Here is an 18,653-nt window from a genome sequence, read left to right as displayed (position 1 = left end):
TCCATCAGACAGGGGAGCAGCTGAGGATTTCTCCCTGCCTCTCTGGTGAATTTATCCGTAGACTTGGGCTGCACACCCCAGGCTGCTGCTGCTGCTGAACATCCTAAACTGATGGCACATCTTTACTTGCATTTGAAATGCTTTGGGTTGAGTCACACCTAAGTGTACACAGCTAAGGGTTTTTTCTTATAAAAGTGTGTCACAGGTAAATGTATATTATAGTTTCTTAAGGGATAAAATGAAATCTAAATATAGAGTTGCTCTGGAGTTTATTAATTCTGGGCTTGGGAATATGTGAATAATACGGGATTATTTGAGTTCATTGCTCCAAGTGCCTCTTCAGTACATAATTAATTTCTAATGCTGCTTGCAGGAAACTCTTTGGTCTCTTTAGAGCTTTGCAAGCCAAGGAAGGGTGTATTGGCCTTGAAGAAGCAATGCTGCCTGGTGTGGAGAAGAGTCAGTGTCAAAGTTTATCAGCAAAACCAGAATTGGTGCCCTGTGCAGCACCTTATGTGCAAGAGATTTTGGCTCCTTCAGCCTAATGTGGGTGGCACAATTCAGAGTTGTTCATGTTTTCAGAAAATTAACCTAATATTTGGGGCTTGTACTGCAGTATTTCTAGAGAATATTGCAGAACCATACCTTTTAAAAGAAAATAAAAGATTACAAGTGTCATAATACATTAAAAATAGTGTCAAGAAAAACAGAAACTTTATTATATTGGAGAATCTAGAAGTAGAAATTTTGCTGGCTAACATTTAGCATTAATGTGTGATGTTGATTCTTGAAAGAGCAAAGATTGGTTTTTAAAGCTTTTTTAAAAATTGCATTCAGTGTCATCTTCAGTTTTGAGGCTTGTGTTCACACAGAAGATGAACTTCATGACATGCTAATACTTTAAAATGAGGCTGTGTCTGGACAGTAATTTTTTGGTATGTGTGTCATTGCTGAAATCATAGCTTGACTTTGATTCTGCTTTGATTCTGACTATTCCATTTCACACATGATCTTTCTTTCTGAGGCTATTCAATGTCAAAGATAAAATCTGAAGTGTTTAATCACTGAGTATCCATTGAGAATTTGTTTGATGTGAATTGTCCTGCTCTGTTAGCTGACAGAAATTAGTGTGGCATCTGCTGTCTTTAATGAACATGTGCTAATTGAACTGTGAGAGGCTTTCCAACCAAGTGTGAGTTTTTTATTAAAGCAGTTTGGTTGAGTTTTAATCTGGTTTTAAATTTACATTTTCTGCTGTATTCTGAAGTATGTGGCAAATGAGCATGAGGGGTATTGTCCTTTTCTTAGAATTACTGCTCATGTTAGTGGCAAAAATGCTTTCTTGGTTACTTCTTTCAAAATCCTCTTTCTTCATTTTGCAAGTTTTGTTGTGGGAGGCAAAGACAAACCAATGGATGAAGCATAAAGAGTGTTGAAGGAGGTGCATTTGCAAAACACTGACATTGGCAAAGGAGGATTTAGCAGAAATTGGTTTTTATCCTGGCTTCTGTCAATCTTCTAAACTTATGTTTGTGCAACACATTCAGATTGTTGAGTATTTGGCTCTGAGGAAAGAATCTCCCTTAGTTCCTCATCCTCAGATTGAAGTGCTTAGTGCAGCCTCCATAGAATTTTGTGGCACAGCAAGAAGAGAATTCTTTCTAAAAAATGTCAGTGGGTGGATGGGGGTGGTTGTCCTGCAAACCAAAGCAAAGCATTCTTAAGGCCTTCCTTGCTTGTCCTGGAAAATGCAGAAACCCCAACAAAACAACAAAAATCCCCCAAACCATCCATGCAGTTGCTTCAGGCGTGGTGTGAGAGCTGTGTGCCCACGGTGTGCCCGCGCTGTCCCGTGGTGGCAGCCGTCCCTGCTGCCTGGTACTGGCCTCTGGGGGGATATATTTTAGTTTTGTCCACTGGGCAAACTTTATTTTCAAGTACAGCAAGTGTTAGGGTTTTGTCCTAAATGGTGGATTCAGCTCTTGTTGAAATCAGAGTGCACACGTGTTAATTCATCCTCTGAATTTAGAGTGACCTGTCATTATCCCAGTTCCCTATTTGTGATTGCAGCACCAGGGGATTTTCCTTCATCTCTTAGCTGCTTGTTTTATTGTGCTATAAAGGAATGATAAAATGTGTTTTTATATGAAATACAGTGTACTGATGATGATAAATGTGAAAAAGGCAGGCATTTTTGGAGAGTGGTAGAAATCCTGAATCCGTTCTGTTTTGAATCGATTTAGATCTCAATTGGTAGTGGATTTTAAGTAATAATCTTTATTGACATGTCTTTCAAAATCACACAACATTAATACTCTGTAATTGTGTTTGAGGTTGACAAATGCATTCCATCTTCTCGTTTTGGAATAGTGTCTCATGAGTAAAAAATGTAACAAAATGTTTGAGGTGCTGTTTGCATGTTAAGCCAGTGGCCTGCAAGGGTTTCATGCTTTTTTTGGGGTGTCTTAGTCATTTTGATGTTAGAATCCTTGTAAAAGTGCTCAAGTGTTCTTTGTTGAATGGGACAAATCCAGAAAATCATACATTACTTTGCTTTTGTTTTTGCTCCCTTCACAGTGCCCTGTTGTAAACCGAAATCACACATTCCTGAGCGTAAACCGATCGTGTTCCCAATGGAAATGTCAGGAATACTTGTGGCTACTTTCAAAATGTGCAAATCTATTTTACTTTTTTTTCTCCCCACTTGTTTTTCTTCGCAGCTTTTGGCGCTGACGGCGTTCATCTGCATAGAGACCATCATGGAATGCTCCCCCTGCGAGGGCCTTTATTTCTTTGAGTTCGTCAGCTGCAGCGCTCTTGTGGTCACCGGCGCTCTCCTGATTTTGTTCAGTCTCAGCCTCCACACAAGAATACCCCAGATCAACTGGAATCTCACTGTAAGTTCATTTGAATCCTCACTGGGTTAAAAAATAGCTGCAAATCTGGTTTAAGTTTGGTCTTTGGGCTTTGCTTTCTCCTGTTGTTTAGTATTGTGTATGAGTGTTCTTTATGCTGGGTAAAGTATACATTTTACTTACATTTATTTTGAATGCTATCAGCAGAATGAGCTGTGAAATATGGCAAGTTAAACTGCACTAATAGAATTAAAATCGTGTTCTGGTAGATTGTCTTTGGGAGGACAAACTTCTGCTAATGCCAGCAATTATGCTGTGTGGGTGAAGTGGATAAAAATGCAGCCTGTAGTTATTTAACTTTGACAGATGCTGATTTACAGCAGCATGTTGTTCTCTCTTAACCTGGGGGTTTTTTATATTAGGACAAATTTGCTACATATATTTTCTTACATAGACTAATACAATCATTGGGCAGTAGTGTATAAATTAAGTGCTTTCTGTGAAAATTGGGTGTTTTGTATTGCCTACACACCTAACTATTAAACATTGACTGGCAATCCTTAATCTGTTCTCAGATATGAGGAGTTTTAGGAAGAGAACTGCTGGTGGTGCACATTCCTTTTGTACATGTCTCTATTTTCGTGCTGTATTCTGAGTTAAACTTTCAGACTGGGTTGCATAAACACAGGTCACAAAATCAGCATGTTAAGTCACTAGCAAAAGATCTGTCAGCTTCAAGGGCAATATTTATACCAACTTCTTTGGACAGTACAGATACAGTTGTGCCAGTGTTCTGTGTTATAACAGTAATTTTGCAAGTACTGTCAGAGTCCCAGAGGTTTTTAGGCTTCTGTGTGGCTTTAAAAAAAAATTTAAAACGTAATTTATTAATGTAGCAGTTTGCTTAGTTTCTCAGCCTAAGTGACTTGGTTAAATTGAGACTGGAATGTGGAATCAGGTGATCCCTTCTACCCTGGGGCTGCACAGTCAGTTGATGAACTCCTTCTAGGAGTGCTTGGTGGATAGATAAGGTGTTGTGTGCCTGAACTGTCCAGAAATGATCCCTTTGTGGTGGCATCAATTGTGCCTGCATAGCACCTGTTGGGAGATGTTTTGGGGAAGGGGTGGGGTTAAAAATCCAGTCAGTTGTGCTTTGGGGTTTCTTTGTTTTGTTTTACAAAGCCGTTTCAGTTTTTGAGCCCTGGCCGCGCTCTGCAGCCCCAGTGGCCCTGGAGCAGTGAGAGAGGTGGAGATGAGGCAGAGGGCCCTGGGGTCCCTGCAGGGCTTGGCTGCAGCTCTCACGGCACATCCAGAGGCAGCAGGAGTCTGCCTTGCCCTCCCAAGGCTCCCTCTGTGAGCTGGGCACTGGAGATGAGGCGCTGCTCCCATCCTGGCACCGGGGCTCCCCACAAGTGAGGAGGGAGCTGACCTGGCAGCTTGTTGCACTGATGAGACCATCCTGCTTCCCCGTGTTTCTTACAGATTTCAGCAATCTGATTGGATTTAATTTTTATTTATGATTATTTGATAAACAGTTGGGACTGTTTCTCTGGCAGGAGTGAGAGATTACCTTCAGTATTCAGAGTGTTTGGGACCATTCTGTGAGTCTACAGCTGTTTCTGCTCCTGCAAGTACAGAGTGAGGGATCAAAGCTTGCTCATGAAACACCTGTGGGACATTACTTTGGCCAAGTTAGTAAGAAATCTAAGAATGTATAGTTCTGGCTGACTTTTTTTTTCCTTTTGCTTTTTTTGGCATTTTATTTTTTACAATTTAAATGTATGTTCATACATTATTTGCCTCTTTCAATATTTATTACTTCCCTGTGTTTTGATGGTTATTTTTATACTTTTGCAGCCTCTGTATATGACAGAGTTACTACAGGAGTTGCTTTCTGAACAACAGTCCTTCACATCCCTGAGTGCCTTAGGAGAAAGTCACTCCTGCTTATGTATAAATTCATCAAGATACATGCTTTTAAAAATATATATGACTTTATAATGCACATTTCCCTTATGGAAAGTCTCAAGCATTGCTTTTAGAAGCTGTGTGAGAAGAAGAGGCTGTTGCAGTGCTTGAAGGAATTCAACTGACTTAAATTTAGGAAAAAATCTTCCTTTAAAAATAACTATTCTCCCTAGGAACCATTGCAAACATTTGCTTTCAAATGATCCTGTGTATTAGAAAGTACCTGGCCATCATCTGCTATTGTCCAACACAGGATTTTTTCCTTTAAAAGTTTATTAAAATCAGAATTCTTTCCAATGTGTTGTGGATATTGGCAGATGTCCCTTGTCCCTGGCTAGAATGAAATGTGGATGAGTATGGACTAGGATCTAACAGATATGCAAAGGTGCTAAATTTTTAAAAAATGTATCTTTCTAGCCATTTGGGGAAAAGATAGTTGTTTAGATACTAATTAGAGACTTGCCAGTCATTTTCATATTTTCCTGAGGTAAACATGCAAGAAACAGGGAGCAGGTGAGGGCAGAGAAGAGCCTTGTCCGGGTGTGTTGGAGAGAGGCTGGTTTGCTCCTGCAAGATGAAAGAACAGCCCCTTGTCTGTGTTGTGCAGCACTATCAATAATATGCAAAAATGCAAAAGCTGGGGAACCTGTCAGTGGAAATTTCCATTTCCTTTGTGCCTCAGAGCTCAGAGGGAGCCCATTCTGCAGGGAGACAGGAGTGGCCCAGGGGAATGGGGAGCACAGCAGCTCCTGCTCCACCCGGAGCTCGGGCAGGGTTGCTTTCAGAGAGAGCTAATGAATTCTGCTGTAGTTTAGTCTTTGCCTAAATTATCTTTTTCTTTTTTCTAAAATTCATGATTTGCATCTCATGTGATGTACAGGGAGATCTGAGGGTCTGGTATCCAAAGGGTGAGTGTGAGCTGGCAGCCTGCAGGAGCAGGACAGGTGCTGGAGTCCTGGGGCTGGGCTGGGATCCTGCACTGGGACTGGGCTGGGATCCTGCCCTGGGATCTGCTCCTGGGGCTGGGACTGGAACTGGGACTGGGATCCTGCACTGGGATCTGCTCCTGGGACTGGGATCCTGCCCTGGGATCTGCTCCTGGGACTGGGATCCTGCCCTGGGATCTGCTCCTGGGGATGGGACTGGAACTGGGACTGGGATCCTGCACTGGGATCTGCTCCTGGGGTTGGGATCCTGCCCTGGGATCCTGCCCTGGGCTGTGACTGGGTCTGGGATCCTCTCTCCTGCTCAGGGAGACACCTCAGTGGTGCCAGGGAGCTGGGAACACTGGAATTTGGCAGTGTCCCTTGGATGGAAGTTTGTGTGACAAGGGAAACCTGATTACCTGAGTACCAATGTAAATCATTGCATGATCAGTCTGTAGAATGAGCTGTTTGTCAGTGTATAGGGGAAAAAAAATCTTCCAAGACATTTTGACCATTGATTTTTTTGCTTTAAATTATTTTCTTGGAGCACTCACTGGAGTTATGGAGTGTATTTTGGGAGTCCAGTTGTGGCTGCAGTTTTCCAGCTCAGAAGTGAGGCACAGAGCTGAGCACAGCACAAAATCAGAGTTCCTCTGGACTCAGCCCCAGGGAGCAAACAGGGACCCAGGTGTGTGTGTGTTAGAGCACACAGGGCAGCTGGGGAGTTCTGTGCTGCCTGAACACTGATTTCATCATCTCTGCAGAGCTGCTTGTTTTCTCTTTTTGCAGCAGTGAAACCTTCTGTAGCACAGCAGCTGACACTTGAAGGAGTCGGCAGAAAATTTCATGTGACAAAACTGAGTGACAAAACTGTCCTGTGCTGCCTTGCCTTGCACAGTATAATTACAAAGCTATAGCTCAAAGTCCTTAACAGGACAATCTTGATTTTTATTTATATTTTTAATTTAGTTTTTCCCCTTTTGTTTTGAAAAAAACATTTTGCTTTCCTTAGCTGTTGAATGAAAAATTAAGTCAGTCATCCTTGACCTTTATACTTAATTCTTTCAAAATAGCAGTACCTGTTAAGGATAGAAGTGAACATTTTATGTGTTTAACAACAACTGTAAGAATTAATTTTCTCTTGGCTCTTCATGGACTGTTCTGGTTTGGTGCAAGGTGTAAATGTTACTCTGTAATAAATGCAGCCTCGAGTTTTAAATACAAGAAACATTATATATTTTGGTAGTTATTGCAGGTGTGGTCTGTTGCTTTGTGACAGTAACTTTCTGAAATTTATATTCAGAATTTATATGGGCTCTTCTATTGGGGAAGCAGTGCTTATGTGTATCTTGTGTTTACCTAGGTAACTGTAAATATATGAGGGAAAAAAGAGATGGCAATTAATGCTCATAGGGTTTATTTGGTTCTTTCTACCTAGCACTTATTTTTGCTTGATGGACCATGTTTCCATTTTTAATTGTACTGCAAAATACTCAAACAGTGTTTAATAACAGAACAAAATTCTGGGAGTTTGACCAGAGGTGCTTGGTTTAGAGGACTGACTGGTGTGTTTGTAACCTTCAACTTGACACCTTCATATAGAAGCAAGGGAAGATGTTCCCAAACCTTGCAAATAAAGTACTGGTTAGAGGAAAAATTAAGGTCATTGTAAAAAAAAAATTTAAAAAATAATAATTAAAAAATATTAATAACCACACTCCCCCTCCCTTTAGTTTTGTTTAGGTTTCCTGGTTTCCCCTACCAGCAAACCTAAACAAAACTAAAAGGAAATGTTACTTTGAGCTCTGTCTTCTATGGAAGATAAATCAGGTGTCTGATTGTGGCACTGACTTCTGTCAGGTTGTTGAAATGTGCAGGCTTTGCTTCCAGAGTACATCAGTTTAGCCACTTGAATCTCCATCAAGATGTAAACTTTTAGATTTCAGAAAGCAAATGACAAGAGCAGGCACCAGTGTAAATGTGGTATCTCTGTTTACACGAGTTTCAGCTGCAATATGGCACAGTTTGCCTTTTAAACAGTACCTGGGCACTTGTGCAGGATGATGTACAGGATAGAAAGGCAGGAGTTTTGATTGAATGATTCCTAAAAGCTTTGTGTGAGGCTGTGGGGAGCTGTGGATGAGGATGTGTGGGTGCTGCTGGAGCCCGTGAGCGTCAGAGGCAGCTCTGGTGATGTCCCAGCCTGAAGGGGAGATCTCAGCAGTGCCCTGGTGCCAGTGGCCCCATCTGTTATCAGAGCTCTCATTGGTAGCACCAGTTCAGCTTTTCCATCCTCTGTAACCCAGGAGCTGAACCTGCCTGGACCCTCAAAAACCAGAGTGTGGGATGGTTACAGGATCATGGAATGGGGCTTTCAGCATTCTTCTGTTCTGTTCACACCAGAACAAAAGCGTTGCCCTCTTGTAGCATAAAATATTTTTCTTGGCATAAGCCCATCTTCATCCATGAGTTACAACATCTCCTCTGCCTTGTCCTGCCCTGAGTGGGACAGAGAGCAAATCCATGGCCTTGGAAACTCTCAACTGGACTGGCAGGACCACTGGGACTGAGCAGAATCCTTGCAAATAAACTAGCAAGTGACCAGGAGTCATTTGTTCACTTGAATTATTTTGGAAAGGAGAAAGGAAGCAGCAGCAGCCTGGAGTGGGTTTGATTCAGCTCAGGGATTTGATTCTGTTGTGGATGGCAGCTCTGCACAGGATTTAATGGCACAGCATTCTGTCTCATGAGGTTGCTGTAATTTCAGCAGAAATTCTTCTACCTCTGTGATGTGGTTTTACTTTGTCTATAAATATAATAGCAAGAGCTTCAGCTCCATCATGGACAGATTTGAAGCAGCTCATCTTTTTCCAATTAGTTTATTCTTCCTATTGTCACGATTATTCATTTTCTCTTACGTGGAAAAAACTTGCAGTATTTTAGGGAGTGTCCTCTGCTTCTTGCTGTAGTTTGTTTTCTTTTATTTCTCCTCTTACTTTGCCCAAAACTACTGAGGTTTTTTTTGCTTTTCTTATCTTTCTGCTCTAAGTAGTAGCTCCCATATTTTGGATTAAGGAGTCCATTGCTGTTTCCATCTGTGATGTTACCATTACATGTGTATATGACAGTGTCACTGCTGTCATTGCTCCTAACGCTCCAAAGTCTACTCTGAGGGTAGAAAATAATTTTCATTTTAGCTTTTTTCAAAACCCAGCCTCATTATATGAATGTGAATCAGTTGTAATTGCATTAGAAGGGTTTGACCTAAACGGGGAAAATGGAGTTGCAAAGATGAATAAATTGGAGCTTCAAGATAGAATCACTTGTTTAGATTTAAATTGTTGAATTCTCTGTGTAGAATTTGATATTCTTTGTAAAAATTAAACTAGAATAAAATGCCAGTGATGATGACAAGTTGCTGCTGTACTTACATCAAAGTCCATTAGAAAAGGCATCAGCAATTTAATTTCAGCAGGATTTTATATTTTGCAGGTCCATTTGCAGCATGGAGCTAGGTGATCAATGTGTCATGTTGGCCCTCTTGCTTACACTGAGCTCCTTTGGAAAGGTCCCCAAGGTGACAATTCTGAACCTCAGAGGTCAGCAGGATTAATTAATGAGTTCATCTGACCCCAGAAGTCACAGACCATCATGTGCCATCCATGTAGTCTTTAATTATGGTGCTAAGGAAGCACAGAATGTGTGTGTGTCTGAAAAAGCATAACCTGGGTTATATGAAGTGAAAGGGTAGAATATTAAATACTTTTAATATTTGGCTGTTTGTTCTGATGCTTAGGTCTCCTACATTTAAAATTAGCTTCATTTTGAATACGACTTCTGCCTTAACTTGGCAGCTGTTGGTTTTGTTTTGCTGTCAGTTTTGCTGGCTGTCTGATGTTAAGCTTTTAAAACAACCAGTGTTTTTGGTTGTTTGAGCACTGGAGTCTTCGTGCACACAGCTCAATCTTTTTAATATTCAAAGCAGTTTAGGTTCTTTTGATTCATACTGTGAGAAATTTTCTCCTCCTTTCAATAACTTCTGAGGCTCTTCTCTGTATCCTGTCCAATTTTTCAACATTCTTTTAAAAATGTGGATACTGGAACAGGGTGCAGTGTCCCTTGCAAAGGTAAGATTACCACCTGTTTTGTCCATAAGTCCAAAGGAGTGCAAAGTGATTTTTGTCCCTATTTGTGGTCATGGCAGCACCTCTTGAGATGCCTGCCTGCAGTAATTACCAAGTTCTTCTGAATTATTTCTTCTGGGATTTGTCTCTGTTCTGCAGGTCTTTCCTGTAGGTGCCAGATGTACTCTGGTAGTAAAATACACAACTTGAACCTTGAGTTGAATTAATTTCTGGTTTTTTAATTATCCAGGGGCTGCCCTCTCCTCAGTATGTAGTTTCCCCATTCTTGGAGACACACATATATTTACACAGAGACTTGCTGGAAGTGCTGAAGTGGGTCTGTTGCAGGTAGAGTGAGAGTTCCCCTCCAGTGGGAAAAGGTTCCTGCAGGTGAGAGCCCCAGCTCGTGCTGGCAGCTGCAGGAGCACAGCTGGAGGTGTAAACTCAGAGCTGCACAGGGGCACGCTTGGAGAAACTCTGTCAAGCCATTTATTTTATAATACTGCTATTTATATAAGTTTAAATTTCATCTCTGCAAAGAAAAAGTTATATAATAAAAACTGCAATACCTAGTTAATAGAATTTGGGTTCGTTTGATGTCCTAGGTCTCAGGCTGCATCTATCTCAGTGAGCTTGAGCAGGGGTAAGAAAAATATCTCTGTACGCAGGCAGGTGAAAAATTGGTAGGAATTTGTAAGACCCACAATTTGCTTTTGTTTCTTTACTATTTGATTGGAGTTTGGGTCTTACTGGGCTCGTGACACCTGGGGGGGAGTGTGGCCATGAGCCATGGGAAGCTCTCTGGTCCTTGGGAAGGTCCCTGCTGGAGATGAGGCTCAGGCCCCGGAGGTGCCTGGTGCAGTCTGGACACTCAGTGCTGATAACCAGCTGTGCTGAGTCAGCACCCCCAAAATAGATTGTGTTATGTGAGTAGCACAGTGCCAGAACCTTCTGCAGTGCCTGTCTGCAGCATTCTGTGCTTGTGGCTGGGACAGGAGATGTTTGGGGCAGGCTGGACAGCACTGTTCCCTCCAAAAACTCCTTGTGCTGTGGAACTGGAGCACAGCTGGGGACTCACACCCACAGGAGTCACTTTAGAATTACATCTTAAATCTTCTGAGCCTGGCTTCTCATTGCACTTCACAAGATGCCCTTTGGGGAAATAATAAAATAATTATTAAAAAATGGAAAAAGTGAAGGAGCTGTAACAGGAAGTGAGCCTGCCTTGCATGTGGGAGAAGAGAGTCAAATAGAACAAATTGTCCTTAAATTCTAATTGTTGTGATTGCTTTTATATGGTGGGAGTTGTCATATTCACTGTGGTTTTGTGGTTTTTTTTTTTTTTTTTTTTTTTTTTTTTTTTTTTTTTTTCGGGTTTGTGTGGGGTTTTTTTGGGTTTTTCCTTTACCTCAAGGCTATAAGTAGCACAGCAATCTTGAACTGAGGGTTTTCTGTCAATCCGTTCTGTCTGTGGTAGTATTCACTTCTCACAGATTTGATGTTTGTGCTGAATTGTCCTTTCCTGATCCCTGCACCCTTGTCTCACCTGTTCATTCATGATGGCTTTGTGTTTGGGAATGGTGTTCCCCAGTTTAGTGGGAGCATGCAGACAGTGCAGGGTCCACACACATCAGATGTGAAAGGTGTCCTGATAACACACTGAGCACCTTGTCCTGAACAAATCTAGACTTTGTTTCTTCTCTTATTTACACCTTTGGGTATTTTTTCCCTCGAGTCTGATCAGTCAGTCTTGTATTGATGTAATCACTCTTGTGCAAACACCTGCCATTCAGAATGCTTCCTTTGGTTCCAGTGACATGTTCATGACCCTGTTTGAGGTGAGGCAGGGCAGCATCACCATCTGAACACCCGTGACAGGAATTGTGTGGAGCAAGTTGTTTTCCTTTGCTTGGAGCAAAGCAGTTTTCCCTGAGCATGATGCAGTGTGTGTGTTCTAAAATGTCTGTGTGAAATACCAGTTTTATGCAATAAATAGGTGAAAACCTCTGTTCTTACCCTGCTGGCAGCTGTTACTCCCAGCAGTGGCACAGGAGGTGCAGTTTTGTTCAGTGCAGGAGGGGTGGGAAGGCTGCTGGCAGGTGTGTGGGCTGTGCTGGATGTGAGCAGCGCATCCCAGGCTGGCTCAGCCCCGCCGGGCAGGGTGAGCCCTGTGCTGCCAGCTGTGCCCACTGCCAGCCCCGAGGGGATGTGCCAGGGCTGCAGGGTGCTCGGGTGCCCTGGCACTGCAGCTCCACTCCTGCTGCTCCTGTGGCACAGCCTCTGCCTCCCTGGGACACCTGGGCCACCAGAGGATTGCTGCACTTCTTGTTCCAACCTTCTGTGTCATCACTTCTGATAAAGCAAACAATCATCATTTAATAATGCTGCTGAATTTATTTTTTTAGGATCTGGTCAACACTGGACTCAGCACTTTCTTCTTTTTCATTGCCTCTGTAGTACTGGCTGCTTTAAACCATAAAACTGGAGCAGAAATTGCTGCTGTGGTAAGAATTTCAACTTGTTTCTATCTGACTCTCACCTTGTATTAAAATTAACTTTTACTCATTGATTGAATACACCTGTTGCCTTTGCCATCACAATTTGCTTCTACTTTTACAATTTGCTGTGAGATAGTTCTTATTTTAAGAATCCTTGGAGCTTAGTCTGAAGGCCTGAGGCAAGAAGAGCAGAAAAAAGACTTGCAGAGAACACTTTACAGTTGAACTCACCTTTCTCTTTGGTGCCTTTTCTTTGGTGCTCTATGTTGCGAGCCTATGGAAACGATAGAGCCAAAAAGTAAGAAGTTGAAGCTGCTTATGCATAATTTGCTTTGTTCTTGCTCAGTACAGATGATTTTTTATTCTTTGGAGTGAGTGTAGCAGCACTTCAGGCTTTTAAGTCTACAACAGTCAGTTCAAACAAATCACTTTTGTGTGTGAGTTGGCGACCCCTTATTATTGTTTATTTTCTTTTTAACCTGGTTTTTAAAATCACATGAGTTCTGCAGAAGCATTGAGGCTGATGCTCTGGACTTGTCACTGTTTGTGTGCACTCCGAGGAATGAATGAGCTTTTGGATAAAGAGCTGGTTTCTTTACAAGGGAGTTCTTTACCCTGAGAGTAAGAGTTGGTTTCTTTACCCTGAGTTGCACTGCAGGATTTAATTCTCATGTTGGTAGTCAGAGAACTCTGTTTTCTGGGACCATTGATCTCAGCTGCTTTTGCAGATTCTGTAGTTCATTGAGAAGAAAAAGTGTAATTTCCCAGGCCACGATGATTTATCAGCGCAAATAACGTGGGAAGCAGAACTCGTGAGGGCTGTGCTGTGAGGCTGCCGCTGGTGTTTCACCGTGCCCCGTGTGTCTGTGCCCGCAGGTGTTCGGCTTCCTGGCCACGCTGGTGTTCGCGGTGAACGCGGCCGTGGCGGTGCAGCGCTGGCGGCTGGGCCGGCGGCAGCAGAGCCGCCAGAGCAGCGAGTACGTGCGCGCCCGCAGCGAGTCCCGCGAGGTGGTGCACCGGCCCGAGATCCAGCGCCTGGACGCCTGAGGGCCGCCCCAAGGGAAAACAGCGCCCAGCTCCCTCATGGAACAAGGCTTTGGCTTTATTTAAGCAGGAAAAGGTGCATCGAGGCTGGCGAGGATGCCCAGCCCTGCACGCGTGCAGAGATGTGTTGAGCCAGAAGCTGCTGTCATGGAGGCAGAAAATGGTGGTGGTTCCAAAGGAAGATCCCCTCAAGGCCTCCGCATAGACATGGGCATATATTATATAGCTCCCAGAATATATAATGTATGTCTGTTCTGAAGTGTGTCACTGCTTTGGATTACCTGCACAGAGTTCCCTTCCCTCTCTGGAGATGCCCTGTTCCTGCAGCCGCCCCGGGCACGGAGCAGCCCTGCCCGGCTGCTGAGGGAGGAGATGGAGCCCCCAGACGTGCCAAGGAGCCAGGGGCACTCAGCAATAACTCAGCCAGCGGGGCCTGTCCGTCCCAAACTGTGTCTGTCTGTCTGTCCTCCTGCCCTGAGCTCTGCCCAGCTGCCTGCCTGCTGGAAGCCGTGCCAGAGTTCTGCTGGTGCTGGGCAGGGCCCTGGCCGAGCCTGGGGGGCACGGAGGGGCTGCCTGCTCCTGTCGGGACACATTCCAGTGTTCATTCCAAAGTGGGAAAATAAATGTGTTTAGGAGATGGGGTGTACAAAAGGGGCTTAAGGGGCACAGTAGAGAACGAAGGGGTTGTCATCCTACAGACTTACATTCCGGCTGTGGCTTTCTTTTTCTTTTTTTTCCCCCTTTTTTCTTTTTTTTTTTTAAGGTTCAGCATTTCCAGAAGTTTTTGCTAGAACTTGCTTTCCCTCTAAGCCCAGGGTAAGCAAGAACTAGCAAAAATGTATGTGCTTTTAAAGTGTTCCTAAGGTTGCAATGTTGTGATTCATGTAAGGTAAATATTTCTTTTTGGAAGGATGGTTGTTCTGAAATTAAAACTTAATTGGTGGTAAGTGAACCTGATTTTTATTTAACTGGGTGTTTCTGCAGATTTTTTCCCCTTAGGATTCTTTGAAAAATGAATTTAGCTAATTGGAAAATAATATGATTGTATTGATTTGTTTAGAAATAGTTTTACTTAGCTGAAGTTTTCTTTTTTAAGTTTTCCTTGTACTTCCAGTGAATGAATTACATTTTCTCTACTCAGAACTCAAATTCAGCAGTAATTGGCTAGATAATGTCACAATATTATTAGGAAGATGTCTCTTGATATTTTCCTGTTTCTTTGGTGTTTTCATCTCTTCAGTGCATTATTTGGCATTTGTGTGCCTGAGCGAAGACAAGTGTGTGTGGGAGGAGATCTCTAGAACTAAACTCCTTTGTGGTGTGAGGAAAATGGAAATCTGTGCAATTGTTGGGCTGGTTTGCCATGTGTGACTGGGTTTGTGTGTCCTGCTGGAGCTGCACTGCTCAGGTGAGTGCAGCCCCTGGAGCCTTAAGGACAATGGGCAGTGTGCTGGGTGAGGTATTTACCATGAAAACCAAGTCACACCAAACAGGAGATCAGGAGAAGTGCCTGGGCTTTTATAGTACTGGAGGGAGCTGGGGTAGTGGAAGTGTGAACCTAATGCTGCAATGTTCAAATTGAGCAGCAGAGAATTATTTTGATGAGTGAAAAGGTGACAAAGGTGATGCCTTTCCATCTTCAGTGTATTGACATCTATAGTGCATTTCACCTCAGTGGCTGAGAAGAAGATTAAAATTCAGAGTTACTGATGAGGTTAAGGAAAATTTGCATTTTCTTAGTGATTGATGGTTTACCAGTTCCTACAGTAACACTTTATTGTGCTTTACTGGATGCTATGCCAAAGGGAACACCAGTTTAAGAGGAGATGGAACCAGCTCTTGGTGCTGGGTCAGAGCAGACATTCCACAGAGGGTTTCCTCACCTGGGTGCATTTCCTGAGCAGCACATGGCAGTTCCATGGCCACTGTGGTAGGAAATAACAATTTGTTATTGCCAGAGCTGCTGTGGCAGCTCTGCTGTTTGCCAGCACTGGCAGAGTTTGCAATGTCAATTATTAAAAGACTTTTTAAAAGTAGCACAGGCATAGCCAGTCAGGAATTTTAAACTGCCATCAAAGCAGTTTGGATAAAGATTGTAAAGAACCCCAAGCAAACCCAAACCAGACAAAACAAAAAACCAAACCCAAACATCCCACACCAAAATCAAGCCGAACCCACCTACTGAAATACAAAACAGAGTTCTCCAGAAGATCCGTGCTGTTGGAGTGGAGCTGCCATCTGCAATCAGGGAACAGGATGGTGTCCCCAGGGGTTTGTCAGGAGCTGTCCCGTCACTGGCCAGGGCTGGAGGAGCATTCCCAGATCCTCTCTGTGCTCCCTGAGCTCCCTGAGGCTGGGGCAGAGCTCTGGGAGCCTCTCTGGGTTTATGAATTTGTACCTTTCAAACCCTGCACCCGTCCTGGCCTAGCAGAAGGGTACCTGGGGTTTGCTGTGCAGTGAGGGCCCAGCCCCTGGAGCTGCAGGGGCAGGAGCAGAGTGGGGCAGTCACAGGAGGGGTGAGATTCCTGCAGCTGGGAGTGCCAGGATTCATTACTCACATCGTGCCCTGAGCCTAGCACAGCTCTCAGGTGGAATCCAAAAGAGAACAGTGATTTAAAAAACACTATCCGATTCACTTTGTGAAACAAAGGCAAATGTAAATGTGTAATTTCCTTGGTTTTGGGACCAAAGATGATTTTAGTATTGTATAGTATATTCTTTCTAAAAAATCTTAAGCACTTACTGCTCTGCAGAGACATTATTTACTATTTGGATTATATAGAAGGGAAATAAAGTAGCTGTGAGAGATGACTACATTTGAAATATTAAGATCATTTGATGTATCCATTTCCCCTGAGTTAATTTTACACAGTGTATTGGAGAGGTACTTCTTAAAGACTGTTACTTAAACTGCAGTCACACAAAAAACCCTTAAGGAAGAGAAGAGGGTAGAAAGTTTAATTTTTTTTAAACTTGCTTAGAGAAGTGACATTAAATTGCTTCTCTCAGCCAGTTAGTCTTGCTTGTAATTGCTAGCACACAGGGATAATTTCTTTTTGTCCTTAAGGGTGCTGTTTAGCTTCATAAAGGGACTCAAACCCCACTGTAAATAGAACTAAATGAAAGCAAACAGTTGAGGTTGGTAGGAACAGGATGCTTGGAACAGTGAGGGTTTGGATGGGTGCCCTTTGGTCAGAGAGCGTTTGTGTGTATTTCTGGGTGTAGAAATGACTGAATTGTGCCCCTGTGCAGACATCCCAGTGTGTTACACAGTGAGCTCTGCCTGGAGCTGCTGTCGGTGCTGCAGGAGCCTCTTTGCCTCTCCTGCTCAGCTGGGCTTGGTGCCACGTCCTTGAGCTGTGCAAGCAGCCCCAGCGGGAGCTCCTGAAGCCACAGGGGAACTCACGTGTCTGAGTAAAGCCAATCCCTTCTTTCTTTCCCCCTTTTCCTTTCATTTGGAATATTCGTGCCTCATGGATCAAATGCTTTAATATTTAATTCTTGCTAAGCCTCTGTTGGTCTGTGCAGTGCCAGGAAGATCAGAATGTGTCCGGTATCCCTTGGTGTCAGCTGTGGTGCTCTTCCCTTTCCTGCTGGCTTGGTGTTCTTTCTGTGGTCTGTGGAATGCTGGGGCTGCTCTGAAATTCCTGGAGTGACCTCCCTGTGCCTTCTGAGACAGGCTCTGGCCCCAGGGAGCTGAGATTGCAGCGTGTGCTGCTCACTCATTCAGGAGCACGGCGTCAGCACAGCTCTGTGCCTTGGCAGCAGCTCCTCATCCTTCACTTTAAGGTGTCTTTCCATGCGATAAAGGAGCAGTGTGCTGCTCTTTCCTTGGCTTTGTCACTGTTGTGACAAACACTTCCCAGGGTTTGTTGGTCACTCTGGTCTCATGGCACGCTCTGGCATTGTTTCAGCTCTCTGGATTCCTTTGCTGCTTCCAGAAAGGGGAGGGAAAGGTTCCCACTCCTCCCTGGGTAGCAGTTTATGTTCCCCCTGTGAATTTCTGTCCATGTGCTGATTTCCCCTCCCACCAGGGCAGAGCCAGAGGTTCATGGAGTGCTGTGCACACAGCAGAGAGAGGATCTGCTGCCCTGGACTGTTCTGCCTCAGTTAAACACCAGCTTTTCATGAGCTTTAAGGTCCCTAAATGAATTTGGTCACCTCTCCACGCTTTTTGGGATGTGCAGGCACAGCAAATTCTTACCCAATCTGTGGCTTGATTAATGCAATTCTTTCTTCCTCCCTCTTCCTTAGGCCTCCTTCTGTATCTGCTATTTTCTTGTCTCATGTCATGTTGTAATAATTTCTACTTGTTTTCTTTCACGAGAGAAAAAAAAAAAAAAACTGACCAAAAATCTAAAATAAGCAAGAATAATTTAGGGCATAATTAAAAAATGAAACCCAACTTAATAGCAGTTCAGATAGTGTAGGAAGTAATATTGTTTCTCCTACTCAGCTGGGATACTGATCAGCTTGGAGGAGGAGGAAGAACAGAACTGTCCTGCAAGCTCTGGAGCCAGAACTCTTCAGCGGCAGTGAGGATAATGAAAAGCCTGATAAGGGGTTGGAGATGTGAGAAGGACCCTTGGCAATCCAGAGCTCTCACAGTGAACATGAACAGTCAGAGCCCCAGTGGTCACAGCAGCCGTGGGGATCTCGGGGGGCTGGGAAGGGCTGGGATTGCCCAGGCTCAGCTTCCAGAGGGGCCCAGGCTGGGCCCTGCTCAGTCCCGCGGGGAGGGGGAAGCAGGGGCACGTCTGGAAATCAGGCACTTGGCTTGTGCTGTTTGCAGCATGAAATGATGGATTGGTCATTGGCTGCAGGGCCAGCAAAGCTCAGAATTACTGTGCAGGTACAGGTGTCTGTGTGTGAGTTTTAATGGCAACAAAAGCATTTTAAGCTTGATCCTAAAGTCAGTACAAAAATGCATGGAACTTTGTAGAAATTATACTTTGCAAAAATTATGCCCTATTGCTCTCTTTATTTTGACAGAGGGATTGGTTAAAATGAATTTATACACATACTCAGGAAATCTCTGAATGACATTTTAGAGGGTTTTCCTGGTATATTATTTTTATTTTCCCTGTCAGCCACTTGGCCACCTTGATAGATCTGCTTGACCTAGTCAGAGTGGTGCTGTCCAACTGTCCAACCTGAAAGGATTCCCTTGTTTTGGTCTTTTTTTTTTTTTTTTGGTTGTATTTTAAAAATCTGTCTATAATTTAACCATTTGTATGC

The 18,653-nt window shown here is 43.5% G+C and overlaps 1 protein-coding gene across 1 annotated transcript in view; it reads left to right on the top strand.

Annotated features, from left to right (window-relative positions):
- Window positions 1-18,177, top strand: part of CMTM4 (CKLF like MARVEL transmembrane domain containing 4) — a 33,138-nt gene extending 14,961 nt beyond the window's left edge. Inside the window, exons 2-4 of the mRNA XM_059481516.1 lie at window positions 2,721-2,897; window positions 12,279-12,377; window positions 13,248-18,177. Of these exons, the coding sequence (XP_059337499.1) occupies window positions 2,721-2,897; window positions 12,279-12,377; window positions 13,248-13,418 (447 nt within the window). The 3' untranslated portion in view covers window positions 13,419-18,177. The remainder of the gene's footprint in view (window positions 1-2,720; window positions 2,898-12,278; window positions 12,378-13,247) is intronic.
- Window positions 18,178-18,653: the final 476 nt, after the last annotated feature.

This window comes from Ammospiza nelsoni, chromosome 13, assembly GCF_027579445.1.
Source record: "Ammospiza nelsoni isolate bAmmNel1 chromosome 13, bAmmNel1.pri, whole genome shotgun sequence".
Taxonomy (NCBI): domain Eukaryota; kingdom Metazoa; phylum Chordata; class Aves; order Passeriformes; family Passerellidae; genus Ammospiza; species Ammospiza nelsoni.
The sequence above is the reverse complement of the archived record's forward strand: the minus strand, read 5'-3'. Positions and strand labels throughout refer to the sequence as shown.